Genomic DNA, 23802 nt, shown 5'->3' with positions numbered 1-23802 from the left:
TATTTGGTTTCATAAAACCCACATACCACTTGAGAGTAAGAAAAAAAGACCTCGGCGTGATGTACAAAAATAAGAAAACAGTAAGCAATTAAAACATTAAGAAATAATTAAATTCAAAAGAGCCTAGGACTTGCCAATCAGAAGGTCGGCGGTTTGAATCCCCGCAATGGGGTGAGCTCCCATTGCTCGGTCCCTGCTCCTGCCAACCTAGCAGTTCGAAACCACGTCAAAGTGCAAGTAGATATATAGGTACCGCTCCAGCGGGAAGGTAAACGGCGTTTCTGTGCCCTGCTCTGGTTCGCCAGAAGCGGCTTAGTCATGCTGGCCACATGACCCGGAAGCTGTACGCCGGCTCCCTTGGCCAATAAAGTGAGATGAGCGCCGCAACCCAAAAGTCAGTCACGACTGGACCTAATGGTCAGGGGTCCCATAACCTTTAAGCTAGAAACAGATTTAAACAGGGGTCTCTCCCAGCCTTACCCAGAGATGCTTGCTGGGATTGAACCTGCAGCCATCTGCATGCAAAGCAGATGCTTTGCCACTGAGCCGCGCTGCACCCTTTGCCCTTCATCCTGTTGCCCTCCGTGTAATGCCACTGCTGTTCAGACAGTGGGCCAAGTCGAGCCCTGCTCCCTCCCTCTTCGTTTGAGTGGTATTTAACATTCTTGTATTTGGTTTTCGGCTGCTGCTAAGAACTGTTCCATTCGCCGCTTCTCATTTGTGGGCTTTACTGCGCTTTTCATTTGAAGTTTGTGATGTTTAATTTGGATAGGGTACTTTTATTGTTTTGGTGATGGTTTGTAAGTTGCCTTGAGGGCGTTTACAATGAAAGGTGGGATAAATAAAGCATGGTGTGTGTGTGTGTGTGTGTGTGTGTGTGTGTGTGTGTGTGTGTGTTTGTTTGTAGCAAGTAAACCGAGGTACAAATTCATTTCAGAACAGGGGGGAAATCCATTTGTTCCCAAACAAAAAAAGGAACCAGAACGATTCTGAGCCCCACTGAGGATTCATATCTGCCAGAAGTGGGATGTTGCACCAGTGGAGGCTGGTCCATTAGGGAAACTGCTCCACCCACTTCAGTCTGCCCTCAGCCAGCTCCTACCTGCCTGCCTTCCTATTTGCAACCAGTCCAGGGGGTGGCACTGTGCATAAGCTTCCCGCTCCTTAGTCTTGGTGTTGCCCTTGCAGAACTCAACAGTGAGGAGGAAGAGGATGGGAACAAAGCCAGAAGTTATCTTTGCCTCTCGTTGGCAAGTCATAATGGGAACCACCAGCCTCCACCAATGGCAGCTAGGACTGTGTGGATTTTGACAGTCACCTTCACCCTAAGGCCCAGGACATCATGTTGTTCTGGGGCTCTTCTGGAGCCCCAAGACCTTCTGCTATCTGCAGATGAAATGGTGGCCTCAACAGATGGGTGACCTTTGTGTGGGGGTGTGGCATCTACCATGTGCTTTCCTCCAAATTTCATGGAGCAGTGAAATGCCCAGGGCATCTGGGATGGAGAAACTTGACTGCTCAGCTCAGCACTTTTTCATGCAGCACGTCGCTGAACTACAGAACTCGCTCCCACAGGAGGCTGTGATGCTGGACACCAACTTAGATGACTTTAAAAGAGGGCCAGACGTATCCAGAGAGGAGAGGGCTGTCAATGACATGCTTCTGAATACCAGTTTTTGGAAGCCACAGCAGGGGAGAGGACTGGGATCCTGCTTGCCGGTTTCCCACAGGCTTCTGGTTGGCCACTGCATAGGAACAGGTTACTGGACTAGATGGGCCATTGGCTTGATCCTGCAAGCTCTCATTATGTTCTTATGGGTCAGTGTTGCTGCCAGCATATCAAGTAATAGGTTGGGTTGGGTTGGGTTGGGTTGGTTTTAAAGTGGGAAACTAAAATGAACACAAGTAGCACAACAAATGTAATTTTACCTACTGAATGAAAATAATAATAATAAATAAAATAAAATAATAATAATAAATAAAATAAAATAAAATAAAATTTTATTTATATCCCACCCTCCCCAGCCAAATCCGGGCTCAGAGCGGCTAAATTGTTGCTGTTGTTATATATTTATTTATTTACACTTCACCTTTTTCTCTGATAGAGATTCAAGGTGATTTACAGCTGAAATAAGAGCAGCTAAAATTAAGTGATCAAGAACACAAATGAATGGAGTAACCAAGCAAATAAGCACAGTCACTGACAGCACAATGTCTCCTCTGAAGTAAGACTTGTTGAGTTCAATTGAACAGTGTTTGCTGACGTCACCATACACTTAGAATCGTAGAATTGCTGAGTCAGAAGGGGTCCCGAGGGCCATCTAATCCAAGGTGCTGCAATGTGGGCATCACAACTCATGGTTTCCCATCGAATTTGAAACCGTACCGGATCCTGCTTAGCTTTGCAAATGTGCTAGCAGTTTTATTTCATGCATACCTCCTCTTCCCATTGACTTCAGTGGAGCTTGCTCTCAGTTAAAGGGATATAGGACTGGGGCCTTAGGCGCAGAGAACTCATATCACATAAATAGGAAAAAGATAAGGGTAAAGGGACCCCTGACCATTAGGTCCAGTGGTGGCCGACTCTGGGGGTTGTGGCGCTCATCTCACTTTATTGGCCGAAGGAAGCCAGTGTACAGCTTCCAGGTCATGTGGCAGGAGCAAGGACCAAGCAACGGGAGCTTACCCCGTCGTGGGGATTCGAACCGCTGACCTTCTGATCGGCAAGTCCTAGGCTTTGTGGTTTAACCCACAGCACCACCTGCGTCCCTATAAATAGGATAGGTGTGTGTAAAATAAAGGGGTACTAATATAGACAAACTTGCAGAGTTGTTGCTGTGTAAGAATATAAATGCATGATGCTCTTTGTAAAACACACAATAGCATTACAGAGATGCTTGTTGTGGGTTCCAAGTGTGGCTCTAAGTGTGTTTGGGGGAGGGTCTTGTAGAGAAGAAAATAATAATAATAATAATAATAATAATAATAATAATAATAATAATAATAATAATAATAAATAATATAGCACCTGTTTTGCATGTAGAAGGTCCCAAGTTCAATCCCTGGCACCTCCAGGTGGAGACTCCCTGCCTGAACCCCTGGAGAGCTGCTGCCAGCCAGTGTAGACTCTACTGAGTTAGATGGCCCAGTGGTCTGACTTAGGCCAAAGCAGCTGCCTATGTTCCTATCTTCTGCAGTGCGCGCACACACCCTCCTGGCAAAGCAGCAGAGCAGCCTAGCGAAACTTTTTCTCTCCACACGCCCTTTTTTTGATTGTATAGTTCATGTCCCTTCCTCCTCCCCCTTCGGCCAGGCTGTTCCAGTAAGCTCCTGGCACGGAACAACCTGAATTGAAAATAAAAGGAAGCGGAGGGGGAGACCCAAAGCACCCTTTTTCCTTGGCCAGGAGCGGTGCCTTAATTTAAATTATTATTTTTTTGGTCCCTTGTTGCAGCTAAAGAAGTTTTCCACTCACCCCTTTGGGCATTGCCCTCAAAGGAATCGTTGGATCCTGCCTTCGCTTCCCCCCCTCCCTCCTCCACGTCTCTTCTGGGGAGTTCTTGGGTCACCATCCTCCCCACCCCACCCCGCCGCCGGTGAACGAGGTCCTGAACCCAATTAATGGCTAATAATTATACAGGCGCAAAGGCGGCAGGGGCGAGCGAGAACAGGCAGCAGGAGAAAAGGAGGGAGGTGGGGATGGTGGGAGCAAGTTGGGGAGAAAGGGCCCCGATTCCGCGCCAGGTTGGCTGGTTGGTCGACGGCTCGCCAAACTGCCTCGGGGAGGAGGGAGGCGCGGGATCTTTGGAAAGGAGTCAAGCGCGAATTCCGTCGCTGCTCGTTGGCGGGAGGTGTTAATCCGAATTAAAAAGAGGGCCGTCGCCTCCTTGTTTTAAAAACTTGCCTCTCTGGGAGTAATTGCTCCCTTGGGACTCCTTGTTGAACATATATATTTTTTTCTGTGCGTTTGGTTTCTCTTTTCCCTTTAAAGCTGCAACCCCATTTTAAAGAAAAGAAAAATACCTAGGCGCGCATTGAAGGCAATGCAGATTTACTTATGAGTAAGCCCCAGAGTCGTCCGCGACTGGACCTAATGGTCAGGGGTCCCTTTACCCTTACCTTTACGCCCCTCTAAGATCAGAGCTCTAAGGCTGCCATCTAGGTCCTGTACCCGCTTTCCGGGTCGTAAACCCCAACATACAGTACCTTAGTTCACTGCTGAGTAAAGGCAGACTGGGAAGATTTCTGTGTAAGGTTGGAGTAAAGTGGAACTTTCTGCTGGATCACCAACCCAAAAGTTTACCGCCCGCCGCCTTTAAGAATGTCTTCATCTCTTCTTATTTTATTTTAAACCATTCTCTGCAGCCGTTTGCTGGAAATAACTGAGCGTCGTTACAGGTTTCGGCTGCTGGCCGCCAGCAGGTCTACTCGGAGGCAAGCCTCACTGCTGCGGCATTTATTTTTAGAGAGGCTTTGGCTTAAACGCTCTGTATTCTTCTAATAGATATTATTGTTTGCTGCAATAAATGCCGGTTTTAAACCAGCTGGGGGAAGCAGCGACTCTCCGATAGAGCCCATCTTTCCATTGCTCCTTTCTGGTCCCTTAAAAGTTTAATTAAAAATAAAATTAAAATGCTGGTGGATTTTCCAAATCCCATAAGAAATGATTGTTTCTCCCCGCCCCCATAAAACCCCTCTTTTTTTCGGGTGATGCATTTGGCTAATTACGTTTCTATCAACAGCAGGAAAAAGGAGGCGGTCGTGTTGGGCTCCTTTGAAGCTCGTTATAATATTTGCGCTCTCGTGACTGTTAATTACCATAAATTAGGCGATTGTCTGCATAATTGTCATTATTGGGAACCTAATCATGGGTCTGTAGCCGACCTCAGTCCTACTCAGAAGTAGGAGCTATGAAATGAATAGACACGGCTGGTCAGTGATGTCAACGGGTCTACTCTGAGTAGGGCATCATGGCTGAATCCTAATAACTTGTGAACTAGTACCTGTGAATAAAATTCTCCTTTTAAAAAAAAATCAACCCTTTGTCACGACGACGTATCTATGGCTTTAAAAATGCAGCAAAAGAAAAGAAAAGAAAAAACCGATTTAGGTTAATTTTTGTTCGCTTGTGGGTGGGAGAGATTACCCGGAGGCTTTAATATTTCGGAGGGCAGGGTGGGAGGGGGCAAAACAAGCAGATCGGGTTTGCAGTCTTGGGTTGGGGAGGGGTCTCTCTAGCCGAACCTTTACAATGTTACTTTAAAAAAAAATCAGCTGCCAGAAAGCTGGTGGAAAAAAGGAACAGTAGCTACCTTTGAACAAACCCGGACCAACCTTTTTGTGTGTGCGTGTGTGCATTTATGTCCTTGGGGTGCGAGGAGGAGGGGAGGAGGGCGGTGAGTTTTCAGATCTGGCTTGGAAAAACTTAAAATAGTCCTATAAACGGGTTTTCTTCTGTTGCAAAACGCCCGGGCAAGAAACGTTTAGCAATCAACCGCGATCCCGCAGCCTCTTCAGGCTGCCTGCTCCTGCTTTTGAAAAAGGGGGAAGAATACAACGAATCTGGAGGCGTTTCCAGGCTTTTCGAAGCCGTAATTAACACCGGATGGACCCTTTTAGAAGGTCCCCCCGCCGCCGCCCCCGTTTATTCTAAAGCCGATTAAAGAACAGTTTTGAACAGAGGCATCCCTGCGTTAAAAAAGGATGTATTCCGAGACTAAATTTCTGCCTGCCCTTCCCTTAAAGCAAAATAAAAAAGAGTGTAATCGATTTCCAAACGTCCTTCTTTTCTCCCTCTTGCTTTTCTGTGCGTTTGTTCAACGCATCCACAGTATTTCGTTGGAGGATTTTTATTTATATTATTAAAAGAAACGGCTACAAGGGAATGCCCCGCTTTCGTGCAAACCTGCACATCAAGGCATACTAAATCAAAACTTTAAAAAATGGGTTAATGCATGTTAGCCCTTCTCGAGTCTTCCAAACTCTCCCAACGCGTAATATAGCTTATTATCCGAAAGTGGAAATCGTTTTAAAAGAAGGAAACCAGCTTCTGAACAGTCTCTTGCCGGAGACTGTCGCTATCCAGCCGTCGGTAGGTGATTCCTCGTCTCCATCCTCTCAGTTAAGACTCCTCTGAAAAAGGGCACGATCCCGCACTTTGAAGCGTCCTGGCAATCGCTTCGATTTGAAATGGGAGAGAGTTAAAGCGCGGGAAATCAGTGGCATTTTCAAACTCTGTAAACCGAGCCTGTTGCATGTTTACTCGGAAGTAAAACGTCCAGCCCCGTCGGAAGCGAGTTATACGCCAAAGTCCCACGTAGGCTTCAGTTGGGCTTACTCCCAATTAAGTGTGCCTGGGATTGGAGTACTCCCAAAAGTGCAAGTTTACTCCGAAGTAAAATTAACTGAATTCAGTGAGACTTACTTCCAAGTAAATGTGCAGAGAGACAGCCTTGGTCTCTTTGCTTGGTCCTTCTCGCTATTATAAGTAGCTGTAGGAACAGAAAGTTGGTGGGAAACATGGAAGGAAGCAAGAGTTGATATTTCAGCCGGTTGGGAAGGCAAACATTTTACCCTGTGTATATATTTAATATATAATATTGATTGTCAACTAGTATTCTTTACGCGCAACAAGAATGTGGATGGTCAGAATCGGGAGAACGAAATTTACGATATCAATTGTTGCTGCTCCAAAGCTTTATTGTTATCAGATGTAGTGCTGTTGATTTGCATCAGCGTGAGTCCTGCTCAGAGTAGACCCTAAAATGAACGGGCACGACTAACTTAGACTCGTTTATGTCTATGGGCCTGTGCTGAGTAAAGTTAATAGGATAATTGTTCTAGCCCGAGTTAGACCCCTTGAAGTTAATAGACCTGTTCGACTTGGGTCCAACAATATCCACGGGTCTACACTGAGTAAAACTAAGTTGGATACACAAGTCTGCTATTTATACACTAATAACACGCTTGAGATTCATGGCGTTGCACAGAGTACCATATACCTTTATTTACAATAGTTATGTTTGCGATTTGTCTTTACAATGGGGCGTGGGGTGGGGGAATAGGTGTCTGAGTCGGGAAGCCCAAATACACCCCTCCATTAGGACCAGGCGGTAAAAGGAGCTAGCAGCCTGCGCGATCTTTTTCGGGAGAGAGATGGAGGATCCAGCTTGCCATTTTCTCCTTCAGCCGGTGGCTGTGGGTGGTTCTGCGATTTCCCACACTCCTGTCTCCAGCTGCCCCCTTGCGATTGCAAGATGAGCTTCGGGGAAACGAAGTGTGTGGTGCGTGTGGACAAGCGTGCCTCCTATCTACACACACCATTGAAATCTTTCGGCGAGGAAGCGTTCCCGCTTATAAAAAGAAGATAACTTACGTTTCCTCCTTGGTCGATAATAATAATAATAATAATAATAATAATAATAATAATAATAATAATAATAATAATTAATAATTAATAATAACGACCAGTTCTCACAGTGCCCCCCAGGCGCCCACGTCGGGCAGCGCGCAAGCAAGGAAGACCTGAGTGCAAGAGCGTTTTCCCCCCCAGCCAGGAGTGGCACGTGGTGGGGGCAACCTGAATGGACACCCCCCCCTTAAAAACGTAATTAAGCCCTTGCCTAATGCCCTCTCCCTGCAGAACTGGGTATGGTAAGAATCAAGCGCTTATGCCATCAAATCCTCCGGGGGAGGAGGGGGGGAGGAGATTTATTTATTTTTTAATCATGAACTCAAGGCCTCCTGATCTGTCCATAAAACCCCAAGTATTTTAAGCTGTGCTAATTCTACGGAACTCTGAGGCCAGAGGCAGCCGGAGACACACAGCGCCCCCGCCCGCTCCCCCCGCAATTATTTATTTTTATATAACTTCTTAACGTATACAGTAAGCGTTTCATTCCTTTGGTCCACCCAACACATATATTTCTCTCTCCTCGGGTAAATCCCCATTTCCTAGGCACCCCCGTCCCCCCTACCCCGAAAGCAGCCAGTAGCACCGATGGCATTTAATAGGCTTTACTTCCGAGTAAGTGCAAGTAAAGGAATTGCAGCTGGTATAGATTTGGAGTCCGGTTTTTGGAGGACCCTGGAACAACCCGCTCTGAAACTCTGACTCGCGAGGAAGACGGGGGGGGGGGTCAAGAGTTTACTTCCTTGAAATGGGTCCCGCGCAAGACCATTTGAGACTGCTCAGGTGTATGTTGTTTTTAAGGCGGGGACACCTCCATCCAAATAAAAAATCCATCCCGATCCTGTGTTTGTGTCCTGGGAAGTGATACATGATTCACTGGAGAAAGGCTACGTAGCCACCATGCCTTTAAGGCGTACATCGAAGCCTGGAAACCGTAGTTTACCCATAAATCCTAGCACATACGAGCTACAGTTCCCATCGTTCTTTTTTTTGGGGGGGAGGTGCTCCAAATGTAGGCGCAGACCCTATGCAGGTGTACATCCAGCCCCCTTGATCTCGTTGGGAGAGCTTTTCGCCCATTCACACCCAAGACAAGTGCTTAAGAATTAAGATGCGTATGGATGGAGCCACACGTGCATTCTTGTGGAGAGACGTGGAGTCCGAACCGACGCGCTGTCAAAGGTGAAACTCGACGCCCTCCACGGTGAGAGGCGATATTACGAGGCATCGCCTCGCTGCGAATTGTTATGAATTGCCCCTTTTTTGGGTAGTGGGAAGAATATCGATCGGGAAAAGCAGGCAGAGAGGAAAGTCGTCTGGGCAGCGATAGCGCAGAAGAATCATTCTAGGGCTGGTAGACTTGTCTCCCTCCATGGAAAACCTCTTTATCCACGTTATGATCTCCACCCCTGACTTTATTTTTATTTATTTACAAGAGTGGGGCTGAGTAAATAACCCCCAAGGGGAGTGAAGCTAACCCCTTTCCCTTACCTTCCATAAGAATCCAAGCTTACCTAAAGAAAGCGGGAGGGTGGTAACATTCTCGTCTTCAAGACTAAATCGATAAAGGTTTCTAGTCCTCAATATATATGTGCGTGCGTGCGTGTGTTGAGGGCTAGATATTTATATACGGAGGGATTCTTAAGGAGAAGCAGATGCATGCACAGCGAAATCTAGTTAATAATTCGATGGCATTCTCGACCTGAAAGGACAGAGGAGAACAAAACGGGTTGAAAGGGACACTCTAACCAAAGGTGTCCATCCAAGTGCAGTGTCTTTAAAACCTCCCTTTAGGTCACCCACATTCTGCCTCGTCTTGTGGTCAAAGGAGTAAAAAATATATATTCTACCAAGCGCAAAAGTCGGCGGAAATGGATACAAATCATTTGGGGGAGAAGGAAAGGACACCGTTACCTGGGAACAGGCCTTATTGAACATGGGGGGGGGGTGAGGGTATTATTTTGGAGTAACCAAGCACAGACTCGAGTTATGCAGACACCTTGGAAATAGAGAGCAGCGACCATGTACAAGGAATCCCTTTGCTCCTCCAGGTTGATCTAAACTCCCTCTTCAGTTTCTGAAACAAGGAAGACCGAAAGGTGGTGGGGAGGGGTCGTTGTATGTGTTTCCCCCCTAGTTTTACCTGGACTGGTCTATCTGGTTTTCCATATTAAAAGGCAGCTAGGAACACCCCAGTGATAAATGTGTTTGTGTGCATTTTACATTTAAACAGGGCGGTGGCGAGGGGGGGCGAATTAAGAAGCGGCGCAGTTCCTCCCCAATCCGGTGATAGCTCTGATCCTGCTCCTAATTCGGTTCGCAATTCGTAATCCGAACCAGGCGCGCGGAATTAATTGCTTTCGCTTTGCTTTTTAGTGTGCGCGTTTCAAAGAACAAAAACCTAAAGTTTAAATTGACAACTTCTGAGGAGCGCGGTTGTGTGCAAGAAACAAAAGCTTGCGGGCAAGCATCGCTCCTGTATGTGTGTGGCTTGGCCTTCAGCTGTGATCCGCAACGGAATTAAGTTTAGACCGAAACAATTCAAAGATGGAACGTCATGGCAATGCGCCGAGATGGGGTGACTGATGCTTCTGGCACCGAATTGACTTCGGTTTAAGAATCCGGTTGTGCAGCCTAAGGTACCTCGGAGGGTTGTTGTGAAGATTAAATGGGGAGGCGGAGAACTATGCAGCTATCTTGCAGGAAAGTGGAATAACAACAACAACAGTAGTAGTAGTTAATTATATGAAAAACTGCGATTGTGTTTATTGGCATCATCGAGGTGACTACAGAGCTGCTTTGAGAATAAATTCCATTGGACTCATTAAAATCTTACTCCTGAGTAAACATGCCGGCCTGTGTATCCACGTGGGGGTACATTCGTCCGAACCTGGTTGGGACTGCGAGTTTATTATAATCTGATTAATGACCACAGGTGCTGTTTTTCAAAACGCTGCGTTTCATCCAATGCCCTGCCAGTCACCAACTTTTCATCTGTTCTGGAGAAAACCTATTCCTGTAAAATCCCTTCTAGTAACGCCCCCCATCCCTTCCCCTTAAATAAGTACCCCCCCCCACTTTGAACTGACAAAAAAGCCAACCCAAAATTCCATGCCCTATTCTAAAGTTGATTTCTAGGTTATCGGGAAAGGACGTGACTGGACTTTGAGGGAGAGAAATTAATTCATCATGCAGATGAGGGCTTTTCTAATTCCTCTACCATCTCCTGCCCGTTTCTTGACTGCTAATAAAGTAGATCATTGATTGTATAAAAATAATGTGGGGGGGGGCAATCTGCAGGAAATATGGAGTTGAGATGATAAGCAGAGGGAGGGGGATATATACAGTATACACATACACACCGAGAGAGAGAGAGAGAGAATTTAACTCACACACAACCGAAGAAATACTTCGATTAATCGCAATCTGCCATGTAGACACAAACACCTGTCTTTAAATTTGCTGTGTGACCTCTTTTAAATGGATTCTCAGCAAATATTTCAAAGCACCTCATTTCAGTGACGGGCACCTATTCTTCGAAGGCTCCCCCCTCTTCTCCACTGAATCCCCAATTAATCCTAATTATTTGGTGTCACTTCGGGTTTGGTTTTTTTAAAAAACAAAAACACATCAAACCAGCCCTTGGAGGGTGGTCATCCAACACCCTCCTCGCTTCCCGTTTCTCCCTGAAATTTTTAAAACCTGTTTCTTTTTAACAAGCGCGATCCTCTGCCTCTGTATCGGAACGGGCCGCTTGAGGCTGCCAACCTTATCCGCACGCTGGCGGTAGTCAAAACTCGTTGAAGTTCACTCAAAGGGATTTACTTCTGACTTGGCGCGCGTAAGCACCGCGCTTACGACACTTCCGGGACCACCATTCTGAACCTTTTCAAAAAGGTGGAGGGAGGGAGGGACGGCACCAATCAAAGGGGGAACCGAGCAGGAGAAATTCGGTTTATGTTTACCCCGAAGGAAACCTCCTGAATTTATTAAGTTCTATGCGATGGTGCTAATTATTATCAATAAATGATAGTACATAATAAGAGTCATCCGTGTTCAAAAGAACTAGACTTCCCATTATCCTGTTGCTATTCTTGCCACAGCCCTCTAAGAAAAAGCTGTAGGAATACTCCCAACTTGGTTTATTCGGAAGCAAGTCCCATTGGAGACCTGCCACGCAAGTGCATCATCGCAAGCTAGTCACCGCCGGATTGTCTCCCTATTGAGTTTAGATGGCCAAGGCGGATTCGAACCGCAGGCCCTTTGATTCAGGACCCACCTTGGCCACTGCTCTCTGGGCTAGAAATGTCGCTTTGTGAGCGAACTCCGGGAAAGGTGAAACTTAAGGCGGCGGGGTGGTTTGCTTTGCGCGCTGCGCAATTGACTTCACTTCTGATGCTCTTTCGAAAGGAATTAAAAGGGAGGATTTTGAGATGGCCCCAAAGAGCCAAATCGCTCCATTTCGGCCCTGGTCATCCCTTGGAAGCTGCCAGAGACGTCGCTGACCTCTCCTCCCCCCTCCCCCAACCCTCACCGGGGCAATGCTCTTTCGCTTTGCCAGACCCACACACCTGAGATCAACCTGCCCTATAAATATTAAGGGCGGGTGGAAAGAGAGAGATCTTTGCAAATTGGAAACAAGCGGAGGTCAGGGACACAAGGAGCGTGATGTGGTTATTCTGCAAATGGTCACTTGACCTTTAAAGGGGTCAATAAGGCCTAGTGGCCAGAGCGCTGCAGCTTTGACACCCAAGTTCAGTTCCGCTTCCCCACCCGCTTAGGCAGCTCCTTGGGGGGGGGGGGTCACTCCAGGCCAATCCCCAGCAGCCCGCAGCCCAAACTCGCCACAAGGGTAAAACTCTCACATCATTCCTCACACTTTTTAGCCCTGAAAAGTTCGGTTCGTAAACCATAGGGTGCAATCCAGACAAACAACAACAACGGGGGTGTTGTTGCTTTTAAATCTTACTGGTGGGGGTGGGGGGAATCTCCTTCAGAGTGCAGCAACATCTACAGGACCAGGTTCCAACACTGAAGGGACACCAACTGCGATCCTAAACAGTAGGACGTCATACTTGATCCAGCCGGACGCACTCTCCCTGGCAAATGGGGGGGGCGGGTTAGAAAGTAACTGTCTACATGGATCGCGCCCCCGCCTCTCCTCCTGTTCACTAGACTTTTTGGATCTACTGGTGTTCAATGGAAAAAAATCTATTATGTCCTGCTTTAAGAGACACACTTGGCACAGCCTATAGTTGTTGTTTACGCGGAAGTAAGTCCCACTTAGAGTTTCAGCCTTGCTGTCAACCCCACGAGCAACGCCTTGAAATATTTAATTCCAGTTGGGTTGGATACAGCTGAATATTTCTAAAACAATCTTAGGGAGTTTCCTAAAGCATTTCTTCCCTTGTTAAAAAAAAAGAGAGAGACCTCCTAGCTGGATTTTTCACCCCTCGAGTTCCGCACCCGGTATTGATCTTGGAGTGGATTGCGAATTCCGCGGGGCAGAGAACCTGTCCGCTGTTCTATGTTATGTTGTGGAGCAACAACCGCCACAAAAAACAAAAAAAACCGAGAAGGAAGTTATTCTCATTCAGGGGCTCGATGTATCCATGCTTGCTTTTACACGGAAGTAAATCCCATTGGCTACGGCGAGACTGACTCTTGAGTTAACCTGCTTGGAGTTAGGGGGCCCTCAAATCAATGTAGGGCAGCAATTAACTGAAGAAACAGCGTAGACTGCATTTAGTAGGTTTACTCAGGAGTAAGCACACTCATGCAGAAAATATATATATATATATATATATATATATATATATATATATATATATATATGCGCAAAAAACACGCGGAAAAAGAGTGAGAATTAAGAACACGTGTTCGTTTACACGCACAGGTGCAACGCAAGGATGTTTTCGCATTTGGAGAAAAAAAAAGTCAATCTGCTTTTAGCTGGGAAGGGGCAGCTATTGGTTTCCCCACTTTGAAAACATTGACTCGGAAGTTCCCTTCCAATCCTATTATTAAAAAAAATCCCAAGGTACTCTTACAATCCTTAGCATCAGAATTCAGATTCAAACGCATTTATAAATAATTCTGGGCAAATAGCTCTCTCTCCCACCCCCACCCCACCCCGCGCTTTGAGAGCCTACATTTAAAACCAATTCCATTTTATGATTTACTTGATAAATAATCAACGCTTTTTAAAAAAATAATAATTCGGCAGGCTTTGTTTTATTATTTGAATGGCTTTTAAAATTACCAGCTTTATTACAAGTTTGTGGAAACAGAACGCGGTGGGCCGACGGGCGGCGGAATGCCAGAACCTGATTGAGTTAAATCGCGAGGCGTTGGAGTAACTGAACCTCAAGCACAAAACGAAGAAAAGGAGAAAGGAACTTGGTTTGTTACCTCTCTCTTCCGTCCCCGTCCCCCACTTGAAAATATAACAAATGTTTTCAGACCTCCTTTGCCCTGACCACAACAGGATTAATATAAATCTAGATACAAAAAAAGAGAAAATCTTCTATAATCTTAATAATAATAATAATAGCAATTTATTTCATTGTACTTCATTATAGTAATAAAGTATGCAGTTTTCAACCTCAAACTTTATTCTCTCCTCATATCTCCCACCTGCCGGTCGGCTGCTAAGCTGCTTTTTTATTTTGCTGGGGTGTGGGGTGTGAACGCCCCTTGTCCTGTTTCTTCTCTCGCCCCCCGCCCGCATTAAAAAAAATCTGGTTTATTTTCTTGAAGGCTTCTTGACATTCCCTTTCCCTTTATATTAAACACCCCCCACACACCACGCAATGTATCCTTTCCAGTCACCATCTCTCCTGGGCCCTTGAATTCCCAAAGGGAGTAATTAATTAATACTGATCCAGCCAGGCTATTTACTCCGGGGAGGGGGGCTAGTGTCTTCCACCCACTTTCCCATTTCCGGGGATTCCTGAAAAATTCAGGAATCCAAAGATCCAGCTTCCTCCATTTCCATCCATTGCCCAGGAGAATAGGGTCGTTTCTATAAAGGACAACCAAGGATTTGAAATAGATAATGGTGATAATATATATATATATATTAATTAAAGGACCTGAAAATGATACTTACCACCTTGATCCCTTCTAAAGCAACACCCCCGGACCTGTAAAAAGCAGAGTCCAACATTCAAGTGGAAAGGCTGTTATAATAAAAATTAGCTGGAAGAAAGGAGGAGTAAGAATAGAGAATAGCGTGTAAATACATATATATATATATATATATATATATATATGAGAACAGGTAGCGCCGTCGAGCAGGTGAACTTGCTTAGATCAGAACCCCATGTTTTTTGCTTTTGAGCAGGACACATTCATCGCTGTGGCAAAATAGGTAAGGCAGAGATCAGAGAGAGAAGGAGCCGGTGCCCAGGCTGCCTGAGTGGCTGAGCTCCTCCATTCTGCGCATACTTACTTGTGAATTTGCAGCTTGCCACATTTGAGTTCATTGAGCCTTACTCCCAAGTAAGCTTGCATAGGAATGCGGCCCATTGGGTAAAAAGCAAACAAATATGAATTGTCTTCCGAGTCAAGCTGCCCGGGGGATCGGCCAGCCTAACTCCATTTAACTAGGCGTTAAAGGAGCCCCTTACTCCTTACTTCCGAGTAAAGCCACAGCGATTCATTGGGAACGTTTCCTGGGGGCTGGCAAGGTTCCTGAGCTCGTGGGAAGTCGTATTGCGAAGTTCTGGTCTGAAGTGCTTCGACCCTGAAGGCTGCTTTGCAGTGCTAGCCCGCTGGGGAGCCAAGACCCATTCAGCTTGGCGGAAGCTTACTTCAGAGTAAGCCCAGGCTTCAGGAGCGGGTCGCAGCCCAAATGCCTCCCTACGCACACCTCAAGGACCCACGATCAGGTTTTAGCGTGTTTTAAACAAGCACCACGATGGAGACAGAATCGTTTAAACCGGCTGGTGGAGGGGGGGGGGCTGGGAGTAGAGAGAACCGAAAGCCCCCAACCCACCCAATTTTTATTGTAAATGGATTGGGGACAGGGTGGGAAAGAATGCGCCGATCGTTAGGAAAACGAAAGTCGTTTGGGTGTGCAGGGGGAGTTTTCACTTTGCCCGCCAGATTGGCTTAAATGCACTGGAGTGGAAGGGGGTGCACGTTTTTCGGTAACGGCGCAAAACTGGGAGAAAGACATGGTAAAAGGTAGAAGAAGTCTGTGCACCTAAACATCGTCTGTGCACCCTGGTAATTCTATAAGCCCCCGCCGAGTAGGGAAAGGGCCACAGCTTCTGCAGTCAACCTCAGCCGCGACTGCGATCTTCCTCAACCTGCCTACCTGGAGGCAAATCCCTCTGTAATCAATAAAAGAAACTTCCGAGTAAACCTGGCCTTAGGGAAGGGTGGGGGAGATCAGGCATCCAGATATTCACAATTGCCCGGAATGGGTGGCTTGGGGCGGGGGAGAGAAGAGTAAGCCCCTGTGGAAGAAGGTGGGGCGTTTACTCGCGAGTAAGCATGCTGCGGATCATGCGAGAAGAAAGCGCGCGCGCGTGTATAATCATAATATATCATGATATATCATATATATAATATATCAGGCGTGGGGGGAAAGAGCCCATCGCGACTGCCCCATTGATGAGAATAGCTCCTAATAGCCAAATAATAGCAAAATCATTAGATCTGTAAAGTGCAGCGTGCAGTTGGCTGGTTGAAAGAGACGACTAACTAGTGACCAGAAAATAATAACAGATCTGCAAAAGGGCAGCGTGCAGTTGACCAGCTGCAACGGACCGGTTGCTAGGAAAAGAATAATTAGACTTGTAAAGTACAGCATGCAATGGACCAGTTACGCCCCCCCCAAAAAAACCCAGCACATACACCCCCCAACCCTCCCCGTCCCACCCCAGCATAGCATAGAAACCATCGTCCGAATAAAAAAAAAGGGCAAAGTCACCTCTTTCTGGATGTTACCTTCCATCTTTAAATATTGTCCACTGGGGAAGGGCAGCATGTAAAGGGTTAGGGAGAGAGAGAAAGGTCGCTTTTTCTTAAAGGGGCAGATCAGGGGAAGTGGCGGGGGGGGGTGGAGGAGGAGGAAAGGCTGGGATGGTGCTGCGCTCCGAGGAGGTGGGGGCAGAGATAAGTGATCTGAAGAAGAGGATAGGACCACGGAAGAGAAGGGGGGAGGTTAAAAAAAAAAAAAAAGCCACACACACATACACACACCAACCCCAACCCTGATGGTGATGAATACATTGGAAAGTTTTTTTGGCCCCGGAGAGGGTGTCAGATTGAATGCTCTGTGCGCATGTGCGAAGGTGTCCAAACTGACAATGCTTGGGAGATGAAGATAGCGCGGCAGAGCTGTTGCGGGTTCAAGGAGGGATCCGCTCCGCCGTCAAGATGAGATCCAAGGCGCGAGCGAGGAAACTGCCCAAAAGTAGGTCCCCTTTCTCCCGCGAGGGGGAGATCCCCGGCGAGATCTGGCGAGGGGGGTGAGAGAGAGAGGGGGGGCGCGCGCTGAGCAGAGGTGGGGGGGAGCCATGGGTGTCTGGCTGGTCGGCCCTGGGGTGGGGGGACGACAACGACGAAGACGAGCCGATCGCCTACTCCTCGGCCGCCCTGGCCTCGCCGCGGCCGGATGAGCGCAGCTGGGCGAGCCGGGAGCGAGCTCCGCGCCGCCACAGCCGCCGTCGCCGGTCTCTGCGCGACGATCGGGGCAGCCTGGCCAGGGCTCCCCCCGCCTCTCCTTGCGCTCCGAGAGTTGTGCTCCGCACCCCGCGATTGGTGGGGTTCACCCGTCTGAGGATCTCGAGGCGACCAAGGATGGCAAGGAGGAGGGGATCGGTTTTTTTAAAAAAATGAAAAGTAGGGGGGACACAGGGAGAGCTAACGAGAGCGAAGCGAAAGTTAGCTACAAAGTTGAAGCCTGCAACTTTTTTTCTCTCCCTTTCCCTCCTCCTCTCTCCTCTTCGCCGAGTCGTTTCCAAGTTCTTGTGAAATCTTTTTTTTTTTTTTTTTAGTTCCCAGCTTTTGAAATATAGTGGGCGCTAGAGATTCGCGGCTGGGAAGGCAAAGCGAGGTTTCCCGAGTAGATGGGGAGCGAGCGAGAGAGAGAGAGAGAGAGAGAGAGAGAGAGAGAGAGAGAGAGAGAGAGAGAGAGAGAAGACCGTGAAAAAGAGAGAAGGGGAGGGAGGAAAAAAAGAAGGCAAGGGGGGAAGAGAGAGAGAAATATATATATTTATAAAACCAACCAGGCGAAGAGAGAGAGAGAGATTTGGATGGAAAGAGGCAGAGAAACTGGAACCCCAAATGCAGCTTGGCGTTACAGTATAGATATGTGTGTGTATATGTGTATCTATCTAGATATACGCAGTGAAACTGACACGAGGTGAAATGGACAAGTTTCTGGAGATCTGGCGGTTGTCGTGTTTTGAAAGTGAGCGGTGGTGGGGTTCCTGCATGCGCCCTGTTGCAGGAGCAGTTTCTGTCCCCGATTCTCGCGCGCACGCTTGGAAAAGGGGAGGGGGATGTGGAAAGTTTGCAAATATATTCGTGTCTCCCCCCCCCCAATTTCTCGATCCCTCGTTGCCGGGGGCGGGGAGGGGGGAGTGGAGGAGGAGAGAGAACCCTCATCCTTCTCCAACGCTTGTCATCGGTTACCAATGAAATATTAAAAGATGGCAATGAGAAAAGAGGGTGGGCGGATGAGAACGGGGGGGGGGCAGGTTGTTTGCTGCGCGATCTAAGATACTTTAGCTGTCAAATGACGATAGCTCTTCCCCCCCGCCCCATCTCCCACTTTCAGGGTTTTTGTAGCAAAAATAATATAAGTTGTTTCTGCGTTGTTGCTGCTCTTTTAAACTCCGAAGTTAACACCGCGTGCATTTCATTCTGGCAGATATTTTTTCATTGTTTTGTCTGGAAAAGCGGGAGGGTCTATTTTGTGTTTTCACAATCGCTGTTGTCTGTCTTGATTTTTTTGTTTTAATCTTAATTATCATTTGGAAACGGTCTGTTTTGTTTTGTTCCCCCGCCCATCGTTGAGTTCCATGCTGAAACCGGACGCGAGATTGTGGCTGGTTGAGGTGGAGGCGCGCGCGCGGGTGGCTGGCGGGGGGGGGGGAGGAGGAATGCCGTAAAGCTGTAAAAATAAAATACCTGTAAATATATTTGCAAATATAAGGTGACGGAAAGCTATCCAGGGGAAGTTGGGAGCTGGCGCTTTAATCCTGAATATGTTTAAATACTTTTTTAAAAAAGGGGAAGGGCGTCTGTCTCTCTACTCCGAAATACGTTTACTCGGTAGTGAAAGTTCTAATGGATTTTCAACCATGAACAGTTTGCGCCAGGAGATTTCGAAAGCTCACCTAAGTTCTCGAGAGAGAGCGAGGATCTGAAACCTTTAAGTCTTTGTGTGTGCGTGTTAGTTGTGTTGTCGATCGTTACAAAACTCCAGCGGATTTCCACTGCCGTCCCCGAGACAAGTTAAGAACGCGCGACTCTCTCCTGCCCTTACGATTCAAGTCCCCGATTCCGGACACCCCCTCCAGACTCAGTTCAAGGTCAAGGCGCTCCCCGTTCTGAATCCTTCCTCCTTCCAGTCCCCTGCATGCTCGTCTCCAGATCACCCCGAAGGAAACAAGTGGAGATAGAGATTTGCAACGCCGAATGTCTCACACTTAATGAAACTCCAGTAAGTGAGATCGCAGCCCTAATGGACAGAAGCACGTTTCCTGCGGTTTTAATGGAGCGGTCCCCTCCGCTCCAGGCAGGATCTGTCCAACACCAACTTTCAAACTCCCTTGATTTAGTCTCTACTTTTTCGGAAGGGCGAGAGTTCAAAAAAAAAAAAAAAAAGAGAGAGAGAGAGAGAGAGAGAGAGAGAGAGAGAGAGAGAGAGAGAGAGAGAGAGAGAAGAAAAGGCAGCGGTCTTCCTCCTGCTGCTTTAACGTAATCAATAGTTGGATAATTTTTCAAGGCGCAAAAGGAACAAGCGCGCAGGCAGCCGCTTGTCCTCCTTGACAGGCCCCGCAATTTTAACAGGAACAAATTCCTGTTTTCACAGCTCTCTCTCCCCGGACCGCCCCCCCCCCAGCCCGCTTTTCCACTACTGGGTAGAATCGAGGAAGGGAAGAAAAATTGATCTCCAAGCAGGACCTCGTTCCGCCTCGTGTCTTTTTATCGCTGTATCAAACTTGGGGAACGGCTGGACTTTGGTACAGCAACTTCTTTGTAATTAATACTATAATTTTTCAATAAACAGAAATATCGGCTCCCTTCCATATATATCTGCCTCTGCTGCATTAAAAACAATCACATCCAGAATGCCTCAGGTGATATGTGTAAATTATATATCCCTCTCTCTGTGTGTGTCTTTTAAAAGCGTAAATTAAAATTTGTCCATTTCATCAGGTCGGAGTGGAAACGTCGCTGTCATTTTCCCCTTATGAGCTGAAATGGACGAAACCCCAGGTGTGGTTGAATGCTTCCTTTGGATAATTTCAGTCTTAAAGGCTGCAGTTCTGTGCCCACTTACTCGGGAATAAGCCTCACGGAAATTAAAAGCGACTTGCTTCTGAGTAGACTTGCCCAACCTTGCGCTGCAAATGTGTGCTGGAGAGTTTAGTTCATCCCCCCCCCCACCCCCAGGAGGGCAGTTCCACTCTCTGTGTTTTGGGGTTCTGGGTGTACATGGAGAGGGGGAGAGGAATTTAAAAAAAATGTAAATGGTTTTCAAAAACTTTTTTTTTTTGAGCCGCGCAAGGAGAATTTCTTTCTGCCCCCGCCGTTTACCACTTGATCCAACCTGGAAGTGTCTGTTATGAAAGTCCTGATTAAATTCAGCTGTTTTGATACCAACCCCAGACTCAACAGTTTACAGCGCGTGGAAGGAGGAGGGGGGCAAGCCCTTTGAAGCTGAGGATACTTTTAAGGTTCTCCCCCCCCCTTGTAAATACAGTAGTCCGGGTTTCCAGATCCCTGGGGCTTTCTGCACGGAAAACGTTCGGTCCTGATTTGCAAGCGATCGTTGCTTTCGCATTTATCTCCGGATCAAACGCCCTCAAATAACCATTCCTCTCCAACACGGGCCTAATGCGTTCGCTTTCCTCCTCCCCGCCCTGAAATGCCTGTCAAGTTTTGTTTGTGTTTTGAAATGCTGATCGGGTATCTTAGACAAAATAAAAATTGAAAATCATCCTCGCTTCCTTGTGACTGATGCAGCCGAGGAGGTAAAGGCGAATCAACCTCTGGCTGAATGCGCTGTAGCAGGATTTGGTTTTCGGTGGGCAATATTTTCAGCAGATGGAAAGGGGCCTCTCCGGAGACTCCCGGTTCCACGACATGTTTTCGCTACGAGGAATGTGGTGTGTGAATGCGTGTGGGTTTCGTTTCTTGAAAGGAGCCCTTCACCGCGGCACCTATGTGAAGATGAAATTTTAATTTCTCCAGACAGCAGTCCCTTGGCATGAACTGAGATGGCCTGTGTGTGTGTGTGCAAGTTAAATGACACCCCCCCACACACACAGCTGAATAAATTCACCCTGGGCCCTGCAATCCTATTCTCGTTTAGCCCCATTGAACTCAGAACCCAGTCGACACGTACAGAACTGCCGTCCTACACGCGCGCTGAGCTGAGAAAGCAACTTGTGGCTTCTTCCTCCCGAGTAGGGCTGCATCTCTGGATTAAAGAACTCCAGAACAAATGCAATTATAAAGTGGTGTGTTTTTTTATTATTAAAAAAATATTATTTAAAGGCAGGCTCGATGAGCACCAAGATGGAGCAGAGGCTGAGGCGGGGGGGTGATACCTGATTTTTGTACTACGATCACTTCCCTGGATTCTGTCCCGCTTTAATAAATAAACAAATACACAAATAAATAAATACACAAATAACAAAAACCGCTCCTGCAGTTGAGTCCCATTTACAGCAAAGGGTTTGGGCTGCGTGCGTTGCAGGAGAAAACGTGGTGATGTTTGGGAGATGCCTTTACACTGGAAGAGATAGGAAAATAAATAAAAAAATTAACTAAAGTCTTAGATAGCGGTGCTAGGCTCTGCGTGTCTACTTGCAAGTAAAGCCCATAGAGCCCGGCTGCACTCATAAGCCCACTTTACCCAGGAGCAAGCCCCATCGGATTAAATAGGGCTTGATTCTGAGGAAGCACGGCCAGGCCGGCAGCCATGATCCTGGCTTTAACTCTTAGCCAAAAAGAAAGAAAGAAGTGTGTGTATATATACATACGCGCATATATATATATATATAGAGAGAGAGAGGATTGCAGCCCCTTAACCGTCGAGAGCCAGATTATGGAATAAAACCTTGAGGCAAGCCGTTTGAGGCTGTGTGTGAAAAAGAAAGTAAGGAGAAGAAAGGGAGAAGTTAAGGAGCGAGGAAGGGAACGATTGCGACCGGCTTCCCCAGGAACCGAACCTGGAGCGGCTGGGCCGAGGCTGCGCCGTTTCAGATTCTCCAGTCCCGGGAAGGAAAGGCTGGGGAGGTTATCCTCAGAGTGGCCCGCCTGATGGACGCGAAAAGCTCTCCGATCTTGCTCTTCCCCCTCTCGCCCTTTCTCAGCACTAGGTCCTTTGTAGCGCAGTCTGAACCGCGTCTGCTCGGAAGCAAGTCCAATTGGATTCATCGGGGCTTGCTCCCGGGCAGGCGAGATTAGGGTCGCAGCCTTAAACCGTCTTTGAAACGCAAAGGCGGGGAGGGGGGGGACCTTTTTTGCGTTAGTTTTTTGAGGTTTTTTTGAGTTTTTTAGTTTTGCGTTAGTTTTTTTCGCTGGCTTGGCCTGGTGCTTGGGGGGGGGGTGCGGGCGACTAAAGGGGGTGCAATCTCCCACCTGGATCGGGGAGCTACGTCATTTTCTTGCAAAAAATAAATAAATTAAAATTAAATTAAAATGCAGAGGAAACGCTCTGCCCTCATCAAATGGCTGATTTCAACAGGTTTGGAGAACTTTTAAAACGCGAGCTTGCTTTTTAAAGGAGACATTAAAGGCGCCCCCCCCCCCAATTAGGAATTCCGCTTTCACAGATGCGGTTCAAACAGAAACACTTTGCTTCTATTCCCCCTTTGGGAGGGGGAAAAAAGCATTCATATATATAGTTCAGATGTGTCCAAAATATATAAACAATTTTCTCTTTCTGCAGGGGGGGGGGCGCACTGGATCGAGGCCTCTACAAGGCTGCGAATACATACACCTCCCTTCCTAGTTATTCCCTTTAAACTGAGAACAGTATAGTATATACTCTCTCAACATCAACTCGGTTCCTTCCTTCAAACAGCCAGCTAGAGTTCTGTCTAGCAAGCTGAAGAAAAGAGACGGTCCACGGGCTACTTATCTCTCTTCTCGGGTACCCCCCCCTCAAAAAAACACCTCCACCCTTCCTGCTTCTGGCTAGGATCGCGAGATTCTGAAGAGCTAGGGAGACTAAGTTGAGATGCTGTATGCGTGTCTAATAAAGCAGTTGTGGGATGGTGTCTACGCTGGGTAGGAGGAGCGATAGCTCTGAGAATTGTTCAGCCTCTGACCTGGGACTCCCCATAAGTCAGGATCGCCTGCCTGCATAAAACGGAAGCCCATTTAGTGAGTCCTTCATTCTTCTCTCAGCAAATTCCTTCTCTCCACTCCCCCATCCTGAAGAACCGCCACTAGAGCTCAAAAACGACACATGGCCTTGCATACTGTCTCTGACTGTGAAAGGCAGCTAAGAAGTTCCCTCACTGCCAATAGCCCTGCCTTTCTGCACTAAAATGCTCCTGATTCCTCCCTCTCATGTCATCTAAGGTTGCATGCAGTCCTAGGTTTCTGGACCCCAATGCCATACTTTCTCACCATGTGCTTCTCCCAACATCCTTTTTGTTGCACGTTCATGACAATTTGCGCTCAGGATGCTATCAGGGCAGTTGCATGTGATTTCAGCACTGTTAGTGCTGGCAAAAGTTTTGGAGTGGACACATGGGCGTAGCCGGGGGGGGCAGGGAGGGACAGCTACCCCCCAATCAATAAAATTCAATAAAAATACATTGCAAACTGAGGTTTTGCCCATCCTAACAAAAGGCCTGCCCCCCCAAAAATCCTGGCTAAGCCCTGATTCGTTTCCAATCAGTGTCTATCCTGTCACTTTCTGCTGAAATTCTGTCACTTTCCATACCCCCAGTGTTCAGGTATGTGTATGGGGTTTTTTGTTTTCACTTTTGCTGCTGCTCCATTTTTGTTGTGCTGCAGCTCTTCTGGACAGCTATTATATGACAGCATTGGGGAAGTATCAAACAATAAACCAAAGAGGAATAAATCACTTTACTGTGAACATGTTTCAGAATAAATCCCAATAAAATATCAGTCTGGAGAGAAGCTGTGTGGAGAGAGAGAGAGAGAGAGAAAGTTTGCTGTTT

General features: G+C 47.2%; 1 protein-coding gene and 1 long non-coding RNA gene across 6 annotated transcripts in view; one reads left to right on the top strand and one right to left on the bottom strand.

The window, feature by feature from the left end:
* Positions 1-13626: 13626 nt before the first annotated feature.
* LOC308591161 lies at positions 13627-16579 on the bottom strand. Its single transcript, XR_014010007.1, has 3 exons — positions 16353-16579; positions 14523-14556; positions 13627-13911 (listed from the first exon to the last, which is right to left on the bottom strand). It is a non-coding gene; the product is annotated as an uncharacterized lncRNA (long non-coding RNA).
* A 55-nt stretch (positions 16580-16634) lies between these two features.
* The window catches only part of PRDM16 (PR/SET domain 16), a 473218-nt gene continuing 466050 nt past the window's right edge, over positions 16635-23802 (top strand). For all 5 annotated transcript variants that reach the window (XM_081201404.1, XM_081201406.1, XM_081201407.1 and 2 more), the window contains exon 1: positions 16635-16838. In XM_081201404.1, the coding sequence (XP_081057530.1) occupies positions 16802-16838 (37 nt within the window). In that variant the 5' untranslated portion in view covers positions 16635-16801. The remainder of the gene's footprint in view (positions 16839-23802) is intronic.

Source organism: Podarcis bocagei (assembly GCF_964188305.1).
Source record: "Podarcis bocagei genome assembly, chromosome: 7".
NCBI lineage: Eukaryota > Metazoa > Chordata > Lepidosauria > Squamata > Lacertidae > Podarcis > Podarcis bocagei.
This window is presented reverse-complemented; position numbering and strand designations above follow the sequence as displayed.